The 17490-nt window shown below is 38.8% G+C and overlaps 1 protein-coding gene across 1 annotated transcript in view; it reads left to right on the forward strand.

Moving 5' to 3' along the window:
* The first annotated feature begins 713 nt into the window (after positions 1 to 713).
* ZFAND3 (zinc finger AN1-type containing 3) overlaps positions 714 to 17490 on the forward strand; it is a 131375-nt gene continuing 114598 nt past the window's right edge. The window contains exon 1 of the mRNA XM_053937330.1: positions 714 to 879. Within this exon, the coding sequence (XP_053793305.1) occupies positions 809 to 879 (71 nt within the window). The 5' untranslated portion in view covers positions 714 to 808. The remainder of the gene's footprint in view (positions 880 to 17490) is intronic.

Below are 17490 nucleotides of genomic sequence, written 5' to 3' on the forward strand. Positions count from 1 at the left end.
CGGCCCCGGCACACGGCGCTGACACCGACCAGGACAAGTGAAAGCTATTTAACAGCCCCCCTCGGCGAAGCAGGTCCCGGCACGGCGGGAGCAGCAGCCCGGGACGGGCCCGGCCCGGCCCCCCGGGACCCGCTGCCTCCAACAGACTTCCGCGTCGGGAGCCCGCCTGCGCATGTGCGAGCGGCAACGGCACCCCCACCCCCCTACCCCACCGGCCGTCCCTGGCTGTACCACTGTGTGCCCAACGTATGGGTAGAGGCAAAAGAGGGCAGCGGCCCCAGGCACCTCTGCGGGCCTCAGCGCCGCCTGGGACTGGTCATTGAGAATTCTATTCTCTTCTCGAGCATATGGGTGCCCTCCAAACTCGCTTCTCACCCAGTTCCCGCACGCGATCCGCCCCAACTTCCCCCGGAGATGTGCGGTGGTACATGCCGCTCCCAGCTGATTCGGTGGCTTGACGAAACCATCGCGCTCAGGACGGGGGGAACCACGGTGCCGGAGGGGAGCACGCATTGTTACGCGAGGGGCCGAGCGGCGCTCTGGGGAGGGCAGGCGCGCGCCGCTGTGGCACCGGGGCGGTCACCGGCACCGGTGGGCGGGCGGCGCCGCCGCACGGAGCTCCGCGTCCCCGTGCCGCCGCGTCTCCGCTCCCCTGCCCGTCCCATCGGCAGGGTGCGGCCGGGCCCCCCCGCGCCCTCCCCTCCGTCGCCTCCCCAGTGGTGCCGCCCGGCTCCAGCTGACCGGCCTGGAATCCCGGCCGGGAGCCGCGCGCCCCCCGCCCGCCGCCGCCCCGCGCCCCGGCCCCACCATGGGAGACGCCGGCAGCGAGCGCAGCAAGGCGCCCAGCCTGCCCCCGCGCTGCCCCTGCGGCTTCTGGGGGTGAGCCGGGCCCGGGGCTGGGCTGGGGCGGGGAGAGAAGGGACGGAGGGGGGCGGGTGTCCAAGCGAAGGGCGAGGCGGCGGGGGGCCGCGGCCGGGCGTGGGGCGGGGGGGGGAAACGGGCCAGGTCGTAACCCCTGAAGCTGGTGGTCTCGGGGGCCGAGCCCGCAGCTCGCCGCGGGGAGAGAGCAGCCTCGGGCCCCTGTCGGGCGGGCTGCGGGGGTTCCCCCCCTTCGGAAGAGGGATGTCTCCGTGCCTGTGGGTGCCGGGTCCCCGGGGGCCTGGACCGCGGTGTCGGCTGCGGCCGCTGGCGTAGAGGCAGCGGGTGCCCCGCGGGGAGGCGGCTGCGCTGCCCCCGGGCGCGGAGGGGGAGGGGGTGCCGAAGCCGCCCGCGGCCCCCCCGCCGCCCGGACACCGCGGCCTTCCCGGCAGCCCGGCGGGGGAGGCCTGACCGCTTCCCCAGGCACGCAGGTTTCCTGGAGAGGCCGCCCCTCCTCTGGGGCTGCGGGCTGCGCTCCGGGGCCTGCCTTTAGCTCCTCAAAGGCGCAGATGAGTAATGCGGGCCCCTGGGTGCCCTGACGGGTGTCCCTGACACAGCCCTGCCCTGTGCCCGGGAACGGGGAGCTGTCGCTGCAATTCACGCAGGGCAAAATAACTAATGAGAGAAAAAAGCTAGGGACAAAAACACACTTCTTTCTCCACCTTATGAAAGCAAAGTCGTTCATAATAGATAAGGCCCTTGTTAGCTGCTTGCTGATACCCTTTTGGGAAGAAGGAAGTAGGGGTCATTCCTGTTTGCCAAAGGTGAAAAAAAAAAAGAGTAAATCTGTTCCTTCCTAAACTACCACCTCTAGGGTCGTGTCTGTTGAAGATGTTTCCATTACTGATTTTTTTAAATCAGTTGTACCATGGGAGATGGTATTCTAGCAGATACACAATCATAAAATGTCTTTAGTGTCTATCACAGCAACATTAGTCCCTAATGTTCTTATTTATGGAAAATTCATAGAGTATGTGACTAAATAGACTTTTGAGGGCCCACCTGAGATTTACACTTGTCTGTGATTGTACCTTCTTGGGATTTATGTCATGCAATTTAAGGTACTCTGGGGAAGTGGAGGCTGAGAGAAAAAAGATGCAATAAGAGTGATTTAGTGATGTCACTGTACGTTTGGTTGGTTCATTGAAGTGTCAGGATTTTAAACGAAATCCCATTTCTTAGTTATGACAGAAGCCTGAATTGCAACAAATGCCATGGCCCTGCTGGGAGTGATCTTGCAAGACAGATTATAAATACATAGTAAATTATTTTGTTTATTTTTGTTTTGTTAGGCTCCCATATTTGGGTCTGATATTTTTTTATGAAGTAGTGGAGAACAAGTTTTTCCTATCTCTAATGCAGTGCACTGACTTCTGTAACGTGATACTTACGGGAGAATCATAGAAAGTTGAAAGTGAACTTTTTCTTTGGGCTCGACTTCTTGGCTAGTTCAGCATGTTTTGATAATGAGAAGAAAATCTGGTGCTTTGTGTTCAAGGATCTGCTTAATGGTTACAGGAGGCTTTCAAGAAAACCCATTGCCTTTAAAGCTGATTTTCTTTAAACATGCTTCCCTTGCACAAACAGATATCAAGTGGTATTTTTTTGCCCTTGCCTTTTTTTTCTTTTCAGAGTGCCATCCGTGCAGGGGTGTTTTTGTATGATAATTTTGAAAGCAGTGTGGAACAAAACCCTCACTTTTTCCACTAATACAGTGAATGAATTAGCCTATTTTTCAGTCTCTTTAAGCATCTGCCAGGTGCATTTCAATACACAGTGGCAAACTAAGTATCTATTTTTCCGCTTTAAAAAACGGTGCTGTCAGTTTCCAGAGTTGATTGCTGTACTTTTCAGTCCTGAAAAAGCTTAAGTGACTACATGACCTTATTTACCTAGGCCTTGCTAGTGCTTGAACGGATTGTCTGGTAAATCAGTGCAGATGTGCCTTTCTATTGAGGTTGCATTGTCAGGAGTTCTTAAGGGGTTACAGTTTTATGCCAGCTTTCTGAAGAAAGTAAGTCATGATAGCAGAAAGACTTATATTCGTGTGAAGTTGAAATTCTGCTGCTCTAGATTTCAACTAGGGCTCCTAGAGCAACACCTTGCTCTAGCTATGGTTATGACATGTTTTAAGACATATTTTAAGACAGTGTCTTACCTGTGAGTTTCATCTTAATGTCTGTCAATTAATGTTCTGGAACAACAGGGCCAGGATATTTAAAGCTATGAAAAGTTATGAGACTTGTAATTTGATGTAGTAGTTTCCATTGAATTTCTAAATAAGGTAGTGTAGAGGAATGGTATTGCTTTATGTTTTCGGGTCCCTGTCAATGCAATGGTTGAGAACCCTTTCACAGTTCTTCTTGAGTGAGCCCAAGCCAGGTAAGCAGCAGAGCAATTTTGTGTCTGGGGGTCAAACAATAAGGTCTAGATTTTTACCAAGTATAAAAGATGATGCCTTTGTTTTTTGAAATTGATTTTATGTAATCCTTACAGGACTGTTTGTAGTAAGATACATGCTTTCTACAGTAAGCCACAATGACAGGAAACATTAAGGAAAAGACTGAAAGAAGTATTAAAATTGAAGTAAGCTGTGGGTTACTGTGCTAAAGCTTGCCCATTGGTTGAACAGGGATAGAAGTAGCTCCAGAGACATGTGCTGATAGTGATGGCATGCAAAGAGATTACAGGAGCAGACTAATATGTACTACTGCATTGAAGTTGGAGGGGTTCTTCTTTTAGAAGACTTGGGTTTATATTAGAAATTCAGATTCTCTAGGTTTCAGGAATCTCTAGAGACTGGAAAACTACTAAACTCTTGATGTTTCAAGATCTAAGAGACTGAAAAATGAACAGCTGAAAGAAGATACTTTTGAGTGAGGCTGTTAAGAACTTCTTAAACATCTACTTAAGGTCAACAACTAACGTTTTCTTGCCTTTTGTTGAAGATCACGGAACCCATCCTTAAATCTGCAGACTCACCCTTCTTTTTAGAATCTCCAGTCTGTCATTTCTGCTTGAGTAAAGTTTAAATGGAGAACTGTGATGATCTTTATATTTTACAAAATCATTTCACTTACCCAGATAATCTCAATTGGGAAACCTCATTAGTATTCATGTTATTTATGAAAAATTCATACAACTTAGTGTTTGGAAATATTTTGCTCCCCTTTCTCTCTATTTTTATATCTTCAACTGCAGTCATTAGCAACTATCTCACTATTTATTGGAATAGTCTTCGTTTACAAAGATTGGAAAGGGTTCAGTATGCAAGTTATTTTAGATTTCTTCATCTAAAATAGGCTGTATTTAACTTCTGATTCTTATGACCTGGAAAAGTGCTTTCTTATTTTCCTGGTTATCAGACCAGAGAATCATAGAATCATGTAATGTTTATTTTTTCTTAGACTGCTGGACTTCAGAAGCCTTTCCCTTATGGTGTATATGAACTCAAGGTTGAAGATTTTATAAATACATGGAAATATTACTGGATGTATTATATTTCAGTTAAGCCTTTTTGCTTATTAGAGATGAGGCTGATTCTTTAATGACCTACATGTTGGCAATTCACCTTTGACTTCTAAAGATCTCTATGATGGTTTCACTTGTGAAACCATCAGAGGGTTGGGGATACTACTGTTAAATGGTTATATGCATAGAATGGACTTGTAAGCTGGTGGTAGCATAGACTGTGAAAAGAGTATGTCAGAGAGGGTAATACCTTTACAGTTCTATTTGTACTGAAGTGACTGCTACTTATGTTTTTTATTGTCCAGATTGATACCATACCCACTGCATTTAGTGCCTTAGAACCAGAAAAGAAGGAAATATGTTAATAGACATAAAACAAATGAATTCCATTCTTGAAATGGTGGCAGCCAGCAGGAAGTTGTTTGAAAACACAGTATGATTAGTTTCATCTCATCTTAGTTCTGGCAAATATAAGGTACTGTAGTCACCTAAAAGCAATAGCAATATTATTTGAGAACATGCCAGCAGGGCCTTTGCAGCATGTTGCCATTTGGTCTGCCTTTTTCTGACACTGCATGCATCATAAGTGTGATGAGACAATATGCCCCAAGCATTCTGTGCAGGCCCAATTCAGAGTTTATTTCTGAGTCTGGATTTTCCAGTCACTTATGTATCATCAGATCCTTGCCATGCCAATCTGGCTCTTTCCTCAATTTTGTTTGCTAAAATTAAACATTTGATCAAACAGTGAATCATTTAACTTAAGCATGATGAGTTTGTGAGTGTGTATCACCAAAGCTTGCTTTTAGCATCTAAACAAACAATGGTTATATATACGTGCCATTTAGAAGCCTCTTTTCTGACTAGTCTTTTCTTTACTTTTTTTGGTGATTACTGCTATTCATTCCATAGGAACTCTCAGTGTTCCTTTTTAATAAGCACTGCCATTTTAATAAACACTGTCTCATCTCACAGGCAGTGTAGGTCATCATGAATGCATAATGCCTCCCTAAACCTAATTTTGCTTTAATTGTTGTTGCAACCTCACATAGATGTTCCTAAATGAAGATTGAGTAAACTGCTGAAATACGTATCTTTCCCTCTGAGAACCTGATTTCACTGGGCTTGGATCATGCAGTTCCTTAGCCAGGCTTTCACTGGCTGGCACTTTGGATCAGATGCTGGAGTAAGCAGTGAATTTGTCGGTTTATGTGAGACAGTGTACTCTATTTTGCTCTTAAGTTAAGACTAAAAATACTTTAGTATTGTAATTTTTTAATATTACATATGAACTTATATAATACTCTCTTAAATTCTTGGGTAAAAGAACTTGAAGCAGTTTATATTTAAATCCAGCATTAACTGCTGTAATAATATATCTATTGGTGCGTTGCACAAATAGAAGTGACAGATTATTTAACTGAGAAACAAAGACTCTGATGAGAAATTGATTTATTTACAGCTTTCTTACGAAGTGCTACAGTGTATGATAAGGGATATTGGAGAGGCACTGAAATGATTTGCTTAGACCCTAATTTTAGACGATAATGAGAATTATAAGAGAGAAGCTTCTGTCTCAGGAGAGATTGGTGGTGAGGAATTGAGCTTTGTCATGTTCCCTGTTTGATTAAAAATATGCAGGATAAAGAATGATAAATTGTGATTTCTCTCAGTCATAATGCAACTAGAAGGATGTATCAAATAAAGTCAAAAGGTATAAATTTTATCCACTTTTTTGTACAGTGAGCTCTTGCAATTGCAGTTGCAAGGTACCACATTTTTGCTAAGTTTTCCATTTGCTGTAGAGGTTTACCTTGTGAAATGGGGCTTATTTGCACTTGAAGTAAAAGCAGATGAACTGGATTTAATACTTTAACTGTAATAAGCTCTTTTCTAGGAATGTGAAAACAGTGCTTTCTTTTGCAGTACTTACTAGAATAGACAAAACAGAAAGGAGATTTTGTTATTTCATGAAAACCAGCTGTTCTGGATCAGACCAAAGATACATCCAACCCTATTTTTGATTTAGGTGATAAGTGATGCTGAAGGAATAAGCGTAAGGACAGAGCAAGCATGCAGTGATGCTTATCTTGGTATACCTCCTTTGCTTCTGGCAGTCTGACATAAGGTTGTCCTCTGTTTTATAGATTTACAGCTTAGTAGGTCTTACCTATTTTTCAGTAAATTTGCATAATGAATTAGTGAGGCCATATGTACTCTTGACCCTTAAAATGTCCTGCAGGAAGATGTTCCACAATTTAACCATTCTCTCTGTGGGAAAAAAAGTAATTGATTTTGTTTCCTTTAAATTTGCTCTGTGATAATTCTAAGGAGTGAATAAATTCAAACAGCTGGTGTATGAGGGCGTTTTATTTAAGAAGATCCAAAAATAGGCCTGCTTGATTAAAAATGTCTGTTAACTTAGTGCAGCCAGAAATTGAGGAAAAAGCCCTCTTGCTTAAACCACAAATTGATTCAAAATCTGTATATAAAAAGTTTTATAAATATTTTCTAATATTAAATGGGTGCTATGTTAATTATAGACAGGCATATCCAGTATCTTTTAATCTAATTGTAACTTCCTCATCAGTCAGAATGAAATTCACTATTGTAGCTGCTGTTCTTACAAGTGGAACAAACAAGGAAGAAGTAGATTGTCCTCCTTTTTGAACTTGGAGGAGTTAAAAGTTACTGTGTTAGGTCACCTTCTCAGTTTCTGTCTTCCTGTGTGACAGAATCTTATCAGTGTCTTCTGTAAACTGTGATTAGTCAAAGCTATTACTGTTTGGGCAGTGCTGGCAGTTTTTCCACAGTTAGTGCTAGGAAATATCTGTCTTAATGATAATTAGTAAAATGTTCAAATGTTGTATGGTACTGTAGATGTGTTTTGTATAATGCTTCATTTTGATGAAGATGCTTTTGGTTCTCAAAAGTTTCTGATGATAAGCCCAATCAGTCAGAGGGTTATAATATAGGTATCAGTTTTGGGGAAATATTACTGCTGATTTTAATTCCATAAATTTCAAACAATCTACCACTTCTGTTGAAATTTGGTGTTAATATTGTTGCTGCATATTGGACAGTAAATGGGTGGAAGCCTCATGACTCAGTATTTCTTTTAAGGTGTTGAAATCAGTGATGCAAAGCATTAACTACAGAGAATGATACTTGATTGATGTATTTATTGGAGATGTCTGGTTTTGACTTGAATGTTTTCACTAACGTGCTATGCCATTACTGGATTTTAATTTCTTTTTAAATTTGAAATTAGTGCATATAAATAGGCACAGGCTTTCTTTACAGCCAGTGGGTAAAAATTATAAATGTGATATACTTTCTCAGCCAATTACTGCTTATATTCTTTGAAGTTAAAAATTGTGTTCATGTGTCTCCTCAAATATGCAACCCTGATTGATGTAATTAACATTGTACTTCAAAAGTTAAGACAAATGTCTTGAGAGTGTTGGATAGTATTTGATCTTGATTATGTTGAAACCCTTATTTGGGTTAAGATAAACTTCATATTCACTTTAGGCTGGTAAATTCCATTGATATTTTCTCCCTCTTTTTTCCTCCTTTTTAAACTGAAGTGTCAGAAATATTTCCTGTCTATTTTGAACAGGCAGGGCTCACTAGGATGGAGTACCCTCTTTGCTTTTGGAAGAAGAATTGAAAATCAGGCAGTAGCTGCAGCTTGAATCAACTTCTCTCGATGATAGATCTGTGAAGAAACTTAGGTTAGAGTAGCTACAGATATTAAAATGGCCTCTCCTCAGACTCTGAGAAGGCCACATAATAAAATATTGTTGAGCATACCATATGCATTGAATAATAAATGGTTCTGACAAATGAAACATTTGTGTGAATGACCACAATGGTTTCAGGCCGTGGAAATGACATTAATGTACAGAAGTAGTGGGTTGGTATTTTTAGGTTCTGCAAAAATGCCCAATCATTATCTTCTAATTTAAGATTTTGATGTAAAGCCATTTTTGTAATAGAGATGAGTCTTTTGTTTGAAATGGTGGAAAGTTTATGTACTTAAAGAGTGTAGGGTTAAAAGAGTGTAGGGTCTTTTTTTTTTTTTTTTGACACTTTTTTGAAATATTGATTGTCAAACAATGTATTGTAATGCATAGCTCCATTAACTCTAAACTATTCCGTACCTGTACTCAGGAAAATACAGTAGTTGAAGAGTTGCAGTATTCCATGAGGAGAAGGAAGATGTTCACAGTTGTGTGTTCAGTTTCTGTTTATAGCATCTGACTAGTAGCATTGTGGTAAGGGCAGTACTCGCCTGTACAGAGAAGTTGTATTAGAAAATTGTTGATGGATTTTTACACTTAGTGTGTCATCTGGCATCTTCCCTGCAGTAGAGAGTGCCGCTCCATGCTATGTATGAAAGACTTTTAGGTATCCTGTTTGATTCCATCTGTTTAATCTGGCCACCATTTTCATGCTCTGAACTTGAGCAATGTAAGTCAATGCAAGGAAGATAAGTTTCAGTTTGTAAATCTTGTAGTATTTTTATTAGTGTTCTAAGGAAGTTTATTTCTAATATTACGCTCATCAGTTATGTCCTTTAATAAGTGTACTTCTGCTAGTGTTGGATTTCCAATGTTTGTGTGGTGTAAATTAGAGACTAATGAAAGTAATGAAAAATTTTGAATGAAGATAAAAACCAGTTTTCCTAAAATAATTTTAATAAGCAGTCAGACAAACAGAGAAAAACAGTTGGTTGATTATTACTGTCTTTAGTTTTTGACTCTTTAAATTATATACTGTCTAATGTTGGGTGAGTTGTTTATTTGAAGGCCTGTTTTAGTAATGTATATATTTAACTTCTGCTTGGTTGAATGTACTATTTAAGTTGAAAGTCCTATTTAAATACTAGGCATCAATGGAAGGAGGAGGAGAAAGGAGCACAATACTAGATTTGAAGCAGTGTTTGAAAGAACAAAAATCAGGCTGGTTTAATGGTAACCACCTAGATGTACCCTTGGAAAAGCAAAATCCAAAGTCATGTCCTCATTGGCTTAATTGCTAAAACACAACCGTCCTTCACAATATGACTGTTACTGACATCAACTCTGTTGCCATAACTCCGTCGCATTTTTTTTCTAATTGTTATATTCAGAGGTGTCTCAGAGGAAGCTGCATATATAAAGTAGGCAAAATGCTGTCATTTAACGAGAATCCCTCAGTATTGGAAATTGTATTGTCCTCTAACTATTGATTAGATGCTATTTTGGTCCAAGATAATGTCAGTATTAAGGAGACTGGCTTTTTCATAAATCAAGTGTCTTTGAAACTTTTCTTTAAGAAGTATCCACTATTACCGAGTGAAATGCATTTTTTTTTACCTGAAGCAAGAAGAGTTCTAGGTTGGTTATTGCTGACACCAGTTTGCAGGATGAGGCGTTAGTAATGCTTGTTCATTTCTTAATGCCCTACTGTTACCTTTTCCTTAGTAATCTCCTTCAGTGAACTAATGGACAGTAATGGTTTCCAAAATTGTCCAGGTGTTAACAAATGCTTGCTTATTCATGCAGATAGATTTCAAATATTCCCCTAAATTATTAACATGTTTATCAATTTAAAATCTATTCATTTCTATTTTCAGCATAAACTTTTGACTGTGTACTTCTATGAATGAATTAAACAATTATATAGCATATGATAATATGCTATATTTCCATATGCTATTTCCAATATGCTATGTTTCCATAATGAAGATTCTCTCCAATGTTAATTTGCGAGCATGTTAGTATAATTACTTCATTTAAATAGGAAAAAAGCATTGTAACTTAAATTTTTTAAATGCTCAGAATTTTACAAAATTTAAAATACATTTAAATGCTTTGAAGAAGCTGAAATATTGTTTCTTTTTATTTTTGTACACAGATGTGTGGATTAACGATCATTTTTGCTATAACTTATAAAGGGCTTTTAGGATTATGCCATATATAGTCAGTACCTTTCCTAAGTGCTGACTCATTTTTGAACTTTTGAAGCAATTAGCAATAATATTTACACACTTCAAATATATTTTTCTTGGCATTGAGACTTTGTGATTAGTATGTCTTGGCAAAATAATTGAAATTAAGCTTGCCTTGGAAATATTAATTAACATGGAGCAGGTTGACTCATTTTATTTAGGAAAGTGGACTAACTCTGCTGCTTGTTAACTCCTGGCTTTGTCAAATACATGGAGTATTTGTGATACTGCTAGCATATCTATTTTGGAGTATATTTCTTTTCCAGAATCTAACATTGAGTTAGATGTTAGAATGCCTCTGCATATAGTGTTGAATGTCACTATATATTCTTCTCTTATTTTGACTATAGTTTATTAGGAGTTGTTTTATTTAGGACACTGGATGTGTTCATGTTTAACATTTTCTTGGGTACTGCTTGCTGATTTTTTTTTTGAGACATCTGTTTATTACAAGACTTTAGAGACTATAAACCCATAAAGATATGGGTAATAAGATGTTAATTTTTAAATAAAACTCCCCTTCTCACATTTAAGTTTGGAAAGGATTTATTGCTATTTCTGCTGCTGATACACTGTGTGACAGTCAGCCCATGCTTTTCTCTGCATGGACTCTGTCTGTTTTCATTTGTGAATCATATATCCCTCTTCATTAAATTCCACACTGCTTTACGAGCCTTGAATGAGAGATGTGGTAGCAAGCAGTATTTTCATTTAGAAACAGGTGTTTGTTTTAAATCAGAACTTGCTGTAGGACAATACTGACCCATTGACGTGTTATTTCCCAGGTGGTTCATATAGAAGGAAGTTTTTGTGGTGGGTGGAGGAAATCTCTTTCAATCAGAAGAGTTGCTATGCAATTAGAAGAGCAAGAGCTGCCTCCATTACACATCTGTGAGTCTCAGGTGGTTTTGCAGCACTCTCTTGATGAAGATAGGACCCCATTATTATCCATTATTCTGTGATGCTGTCTCTCCTTTGACTATTAAAGTTCTTGTGTGACTAATTCAGGAAGGACCAGAAATCTTTCTGGTGAATAATTAACACTTCCTGTTCTGCTCAAGTGACTTGCAAAGAGAAATTCAAAAGGTAAAATCAAAACCACAGTGATGTGTACTACAGTGATGTATATTATTATATAGCAAATTGATGCATTATATTATACTGAAAATGCCATCACTCAGTGCTACAACAAGAACTCCAGCATTACAGTTTAAAATTCAGTTGCCTGAGCTGAAGTGCAGCTGAAATTCAGATAACAGAAAGTACTGGTTGGTGTTGAAACTACTGTAATTGGAATCCCAAAGTAAACAGAACTAGAACAGTTCTTTGAGAAACTTAATTCTGCAGCTTTCAGATTGTTATAATTTTTTTTCTGTTTTTTGCTTTCTGTGTTTCCCCCCCCCCTTTCAGATCAAGTTTCCATCACACTCCTAGATGCCGTTGAGGCAGTGATTTAGCTGCTTTCTTATTAGCATTTTTTTTGTCCTTATTATTTCAGTTTGCTGATTTAGAGTGGCTTTCTGAGTTCTGCTAGCAAGATGTTTTTGCAAACTTGTATAAAGAAGAGATGTTCTTCTTTTTTTAAATTATTATTTTTGAGGACTATTTAAGGCCACTAGACAACCAATGAGTATTTAAATCAGTTTATGGTCCAAATGAGTTTATACTTATTTTAAGATTACCTAGTAAAATTCTGACCCAAATGGAGGCTTCAAGGACTTGTGTTCTTCAGGTGTCCATGAAGGCAGTTACAGAAGAGGGTATGGGAAATGGTGAGCATGATCCTCATCTTGGAGGATCATTAGCTAGTTAATCAGTGGTGCTTAACTTTCTTCAGCTTAGTTTTCTTGCCCTCATCATTCTGCAAGACAAATTCTGAAGTTAAGTGTTACGTTTTTAGTAGCACAGCTGACTACTTAATTTGGAAAAAGTAGACCAGCTTTTGGAGGCACAGGCATTTCTTCAGTGCATGGGAAATTTAAAATTTAATCTACTTTTTCTAAGTATATACCTAGATATTACCTCTGTCCCCAAAATCAGTCTTGCCCATACCCTTAGGTCATCATGGTTGCAGCAATGACATGAAAGACAAGTGCATTCTGTCAGCCAGGACAGGTGGCCTGATTTAATGTTCCTGTATTTTTTTCAGCTGTTTTCATGTGTATGTTGTTCAGAAACCCCTGTTTCTGGCATGATATGTGGCAAACGCTAAATGTGGTATTTTCCTTACCACAAAAAATTGAACTGTTCAATTTGAACCATCTAGAAAAAAGCTAGAGATGTGTTATGGTCGCTTTGAGTCTAATTGAATTAGGTAAGTGTAAACATTTTCTTTGAGTGGGTATAGGGTATATTTTACTTCCCCAAAACAGAGAAAAATCATCTAAATGAATTGACTGGAGAAAAATGATGCTTAGCTGAAAATCCAAAATTGTCATCTAACCCTGTTTGCACAGTTGTTTTATTTAGGACACTGGATGTGTTCATGCACAGGGTTAGATATTGGGTAAAAGTTTTGGGAACTAAGAGGACAAGAAAGCAATGTACGTGAAATTAGTAATTTACATATTTGCTGTTAATTAGTTTAATAGCTGAAGACATTTTTTTTTAGTTCTGTTATATGTCACTAAATTTCCCATACTTTTGTCATGAATTAGTGTAAGTGGAGAGTGACAGAAGATTCTGTGGGCTCCTTTCATAAGGGGCCTTCCATGTGTGAAGGATGCAACTGAAGAAGGTGCACAGTTTTATGATTATAAGCCTAAAGTCAGGCAGAATCGTGGAAATACCAGGTTTTCTTTTTTATTTTACTTGAAGACTAGAGATGATTGAAGAGTTATGGGCTGATACTGCAGCTTGCTTAATTTTTAAAATTCATTTTAACTCCTGCTTCTGTTTAGGATTCAGCATTAATTTGTCTTAGTTAATGAAGCAGTAGAGTTGTAGTTTGCAGCTGCAGCCTGGCACAGTGGTTAGGTGGTTAAAACTTGCTTGTTCTTGTGTACTGAGAGGGTTACGCATAGCTTGGATGAGAGTTCAGCATGAGGTAAAGTTTCGGGGCTCATTTGTGTTACTTGCTGTTAATGATCACTCTGCTTGCTTACTGTGCCTTTGCTTGAGATTGCCTTCAGAGATGCATAAAAAGCTGCTCTAACGAAAGAACCTTTGCTGTTTGCATGCATGAGAATAAAATATTTAACTTGGCCCTGATTTCCCACTGTCGGAATTGGATGAAATAAATGTACTGATAGTGATTTATTCTCTCAGTCTCCATTATTAGAGGAAAATAACAAGTTGAGGCTTGTTCCCACACTTTCTCCATGTTATTCTAAAATAGGAAAATGGTGAGACTAATAGTAGTTTCTCTGAGTGCTGTGATGCCCTTGTTTTTGTTCATGTAAATAATTCTAGGCTGTCTACTTCAAATACTTAGAAAATAGTAAAAGCTACCTTGTGAAAAATGACAGCTGTGAAGATTACAGTTTACATTAGTGTGGATCACTGAAGATGGAAAAGCCAAAATACCACCCTGTGTAAAGGTTTCCTTCTCCTGTCATGGGATGAAGGATTTTTTTTTTTTTTTTTTCACTAGATGTTTAAAACCCTTGAACTTTAAGGCAAAATGTGCATTCTGAATTCTTTTTACCCTGGAAATTGAAATGCAGTTGCCTGAGACCTGGGGAGTGTGCTGTGTGAAATAGGAGAAAGACACAATGCATTACATAGGGTGTCTCCTCCCATCTTCCCATCTGACTGACTCCCTTTTTAGAAATTGCTGTTCCCTGACCTGTCAGCCACTGAAGGGCACGAGCAGCAGCTCATTTCCTCCCATGTGAGATGACCAGTGCAAACACAGTGGAGAAGAGTGAGCTGCCCCTACAGCTGGTCCACACTGCCTTCAGTACTAGCTGTGGTCTTACTTAAGGGGCTTTCACCTGAACAGCAGTGGAATAAGAGCTCCTGACTCAGCTTCCAAGGCACCATGTGAGAAAGACTGTCCACAAACATCTACACTTGAGAATAAATTTAGGCTGGCAAAACTTTAAAGGTGATAGGAAGGGGGAGGGTAAAGCATGTTCGTATTTTGATTATCCCTTAGTTCCCTTGTTGCCTTTTCTTCTAAGTTCTCCAAGTAAAAAAAGAAAAACCAAGGTATTTTTATTTTTGTCAATGAAAGAATATAATAGTTTTGGGTGACCTTGTTCTGTCTGTCCTCCAGCCATTAAATTTTAGTTCTGCTGCACTTGCATAAAGGCTTTAGTTATAAATTTATAAGGAAAATGTCAAGTGGCTAGTCACAAAGTGTGATCTATCTTATTACGTAGACACTGCAAACTTCTCCACATACTGCTTAACACTCTTTAGAATACACCTCACTGCTTATGTGCAATTGAATTATGACAGCAAGAAGCGCATTACAGTATAGTAAGCACCAATGCTTTTTACAGTTTTGCTTTAGATCTTGATGGAGTCAGTAGGACATCAGAGGGTAAGGTTTAAGATGTTTGAGAGATCCTGATTATTTACTTAAAAGAGGCTGCTGATGGTTTTTATGTAGTTTTAAAGTACTTCTCTTCAATTAATTGCATGAATTAACAGAACTTAAATGTTTAAAATGCAAAAGTGGCCTGATGTAGATCAACCTGTTTAAATTTGGGAGTTTAGATTTGTGGGTCACTGATTAGCTGTACAGATTTGGTTATGTCAGAGTTGTTTCCCAGCAAGACTTACTGCTGCTGATAGCACATTTGATGATTGACCTAATCACTTAACTAACCCCCCCTGTCATTTAGCATGCATAGTGTTTACTTAGTTGCATTTCTCATTAGTTAGATGCTGAGAGGAAATGAGATTAGCAGGTTTTGTTTATGTTTTGCTAGATTCTTGAATAACACTCTTTACTGCTGCATTACTAAGATGATAAATAGGAAATGCTGGGTTTTTCAAAAAAGAAAAGCTTCTGCTTGGTTCTTTGAGCTTTACGAGATTTGTTACAATTTGCAATTGATAGCCATATACATCCTGCTTTTCAGAGCTGCCACAGAGACACTGAAATGTAAGATAAATACTTTTTTCATTAATACTTCCATTCTACTAAACCTAAACTTGGAACACCAACCACATGAAAATATTTATTTGTACTTTAGGGACACAAAAAGTTCCCTAAACTGGAAAAACAATTTGTCAAGTTGACATTACACAGAATTGTCAACCATAAATAAATCAGTGTGTTTTGCACTAGAGTAGTTCAAAATCCTAAAATGGAATTGTTTTCCAAAGCATGTAAAAGAAGTGTAATACAACATAGACCAGGAAATACCTGCATCTAGTAGAGATACAAATGAGTTCAGCTACAAAAGTACAAAGTTGGGAAAAATGCAGAGGAGATTGAAAATCAAATTATTTGTTATCCTCCTGCAAACATAAATGGAGATTTGTGAATGGAAGGTGTGTATGAAGAATGCTTAATGATCTCTACTGGGTATATGATTTGCTACTTACAGGAGCAGAATTTGCATGTGTAAGAGCAGAGGGCAGGGTTGTTGCACACTGTACAACCGTGAGGAGTCATTTGAACTCAATTTCAGAGGAAGAACAGAACAACTTTTTGTTGCAGTGGATGGATGTTATCAAACTCCATCTTTGGGAGACAAACAGTAAGAAAGAACTCAAGCTTTGTTTCCTCTCTTATTAAGAGGAGGATGATGCTGAAAGGCATAAGGTTGAAAGAGATTTGTGAGTAAAACAGCTAAAATTTCTCACTACACTTTGGAGCATGAAAATGGAAAAATATTACTTTACATTGATGGAAATAATGAATCAATGGGTATTTTCATTCTAGAGAGTCTTACAGTCTTGTCTTCTATGTTTCTATTGCTGAGGTTGTTTTTGTACATTTCAAATATTGAAAAGCTTAAGACTGATGTAAACACAACTGATTTCTGATATAGAATCATAGAGTCTGAAGTATTTTTTCCTTGTGCAATTTGAGTTTTGAGTGATTTCCTGAGAGGGCCTTTTATCTAGTTAGAGATGCCCTGAAAATAACATGATTGGTTTAAAACCAAAAAAACTCATTATCTTTGATGAGTAACAAAGCAAATATAGTTATTGTAACTGAGTGTCCTTCACTGAAAATCTAAATATAAGAAATTATTTCAAAGCATTTAAATGACTTGTGTGTTAAACCCCCTTGACACTCAGGAGCCTTTGGAAATGTTACATTACCATCCATACTTATGTAATGCAGTCAGTGATTGTAGGTTTGTAGGACTGAATCCAGAGGCAGAGCTGTGGTGAGTATCTTAATGGGATGATTTACTTCAGTGGCAGAGGCAGCATTGGATAGGCTTATGTATGACTTGACCTAAGCGCATTTAAAATGTAGTTGTGTAGTCCATTTCTTTTAGAAAACATGTGTGTTTAATATTGAAGCAGCTTTAAACAACTCTGAAAGAAGTTACATGCGGGAATAAATAATACAGTTTTACATTTTAATCTTTTCCCCAACTGGCAATACAGCAGAGCAAAAACTGTTGTACATATATGCAATCTGTAGTTCACATTCAGTCTTGTACTAAAACTTCAGAACATTTTAAAGGAATGCAGTGAAATAAGATAACTAACTATGGTTCTGTCCCTGGTTTGCACATCTGAAAATAAGTAATAAATACATAGTGGCATTAATATTTTTGAATATCCATATGAAATGTTTTTCTATGGCTGTGGACAGGAGTGCAGTTGTCTTTATTGTAGTATCACAATAATTATTTAATAATTTCATAAGGCAGTTTTTGGTTTTTTTACTTCTTACTGGTTACTCTTCTATGTGTTTAATTACTGGCAGAGATCATCTTGTGTGTGTACAAAAATATAAATGTTTTCCCCATTGGTAAGATACATCATGCCACAATAACTTGCTATTGTTTCTGATTGTAAACTGTTTTGGAAGACATACTTTATCAGCATTATGTGCACATTCTATTTACGACTATTTTTTTGACAGACCTCGTAGCAGTATACCAAGTTTTTGCATCATTTGACTTATTTTCAGTTTTGAGCTGGAAATTCCTTCAAGTATTTGTTGTGCTCCAAAAAGATAC

This window comes from Vidua chalybeata, chromosome 3 (assembly GCF_026979565.1).
Source record: "Vidua chalybeata isolate OUT-0048 chromosome 3, bVidCha1 merged haplotype, whole genome shotgun sequence".
NCBI lineage: Eukaryota > Metazoa > Chordata > Aves > Passeriformes > Viduidae > Vidua > Vidua chalybeata.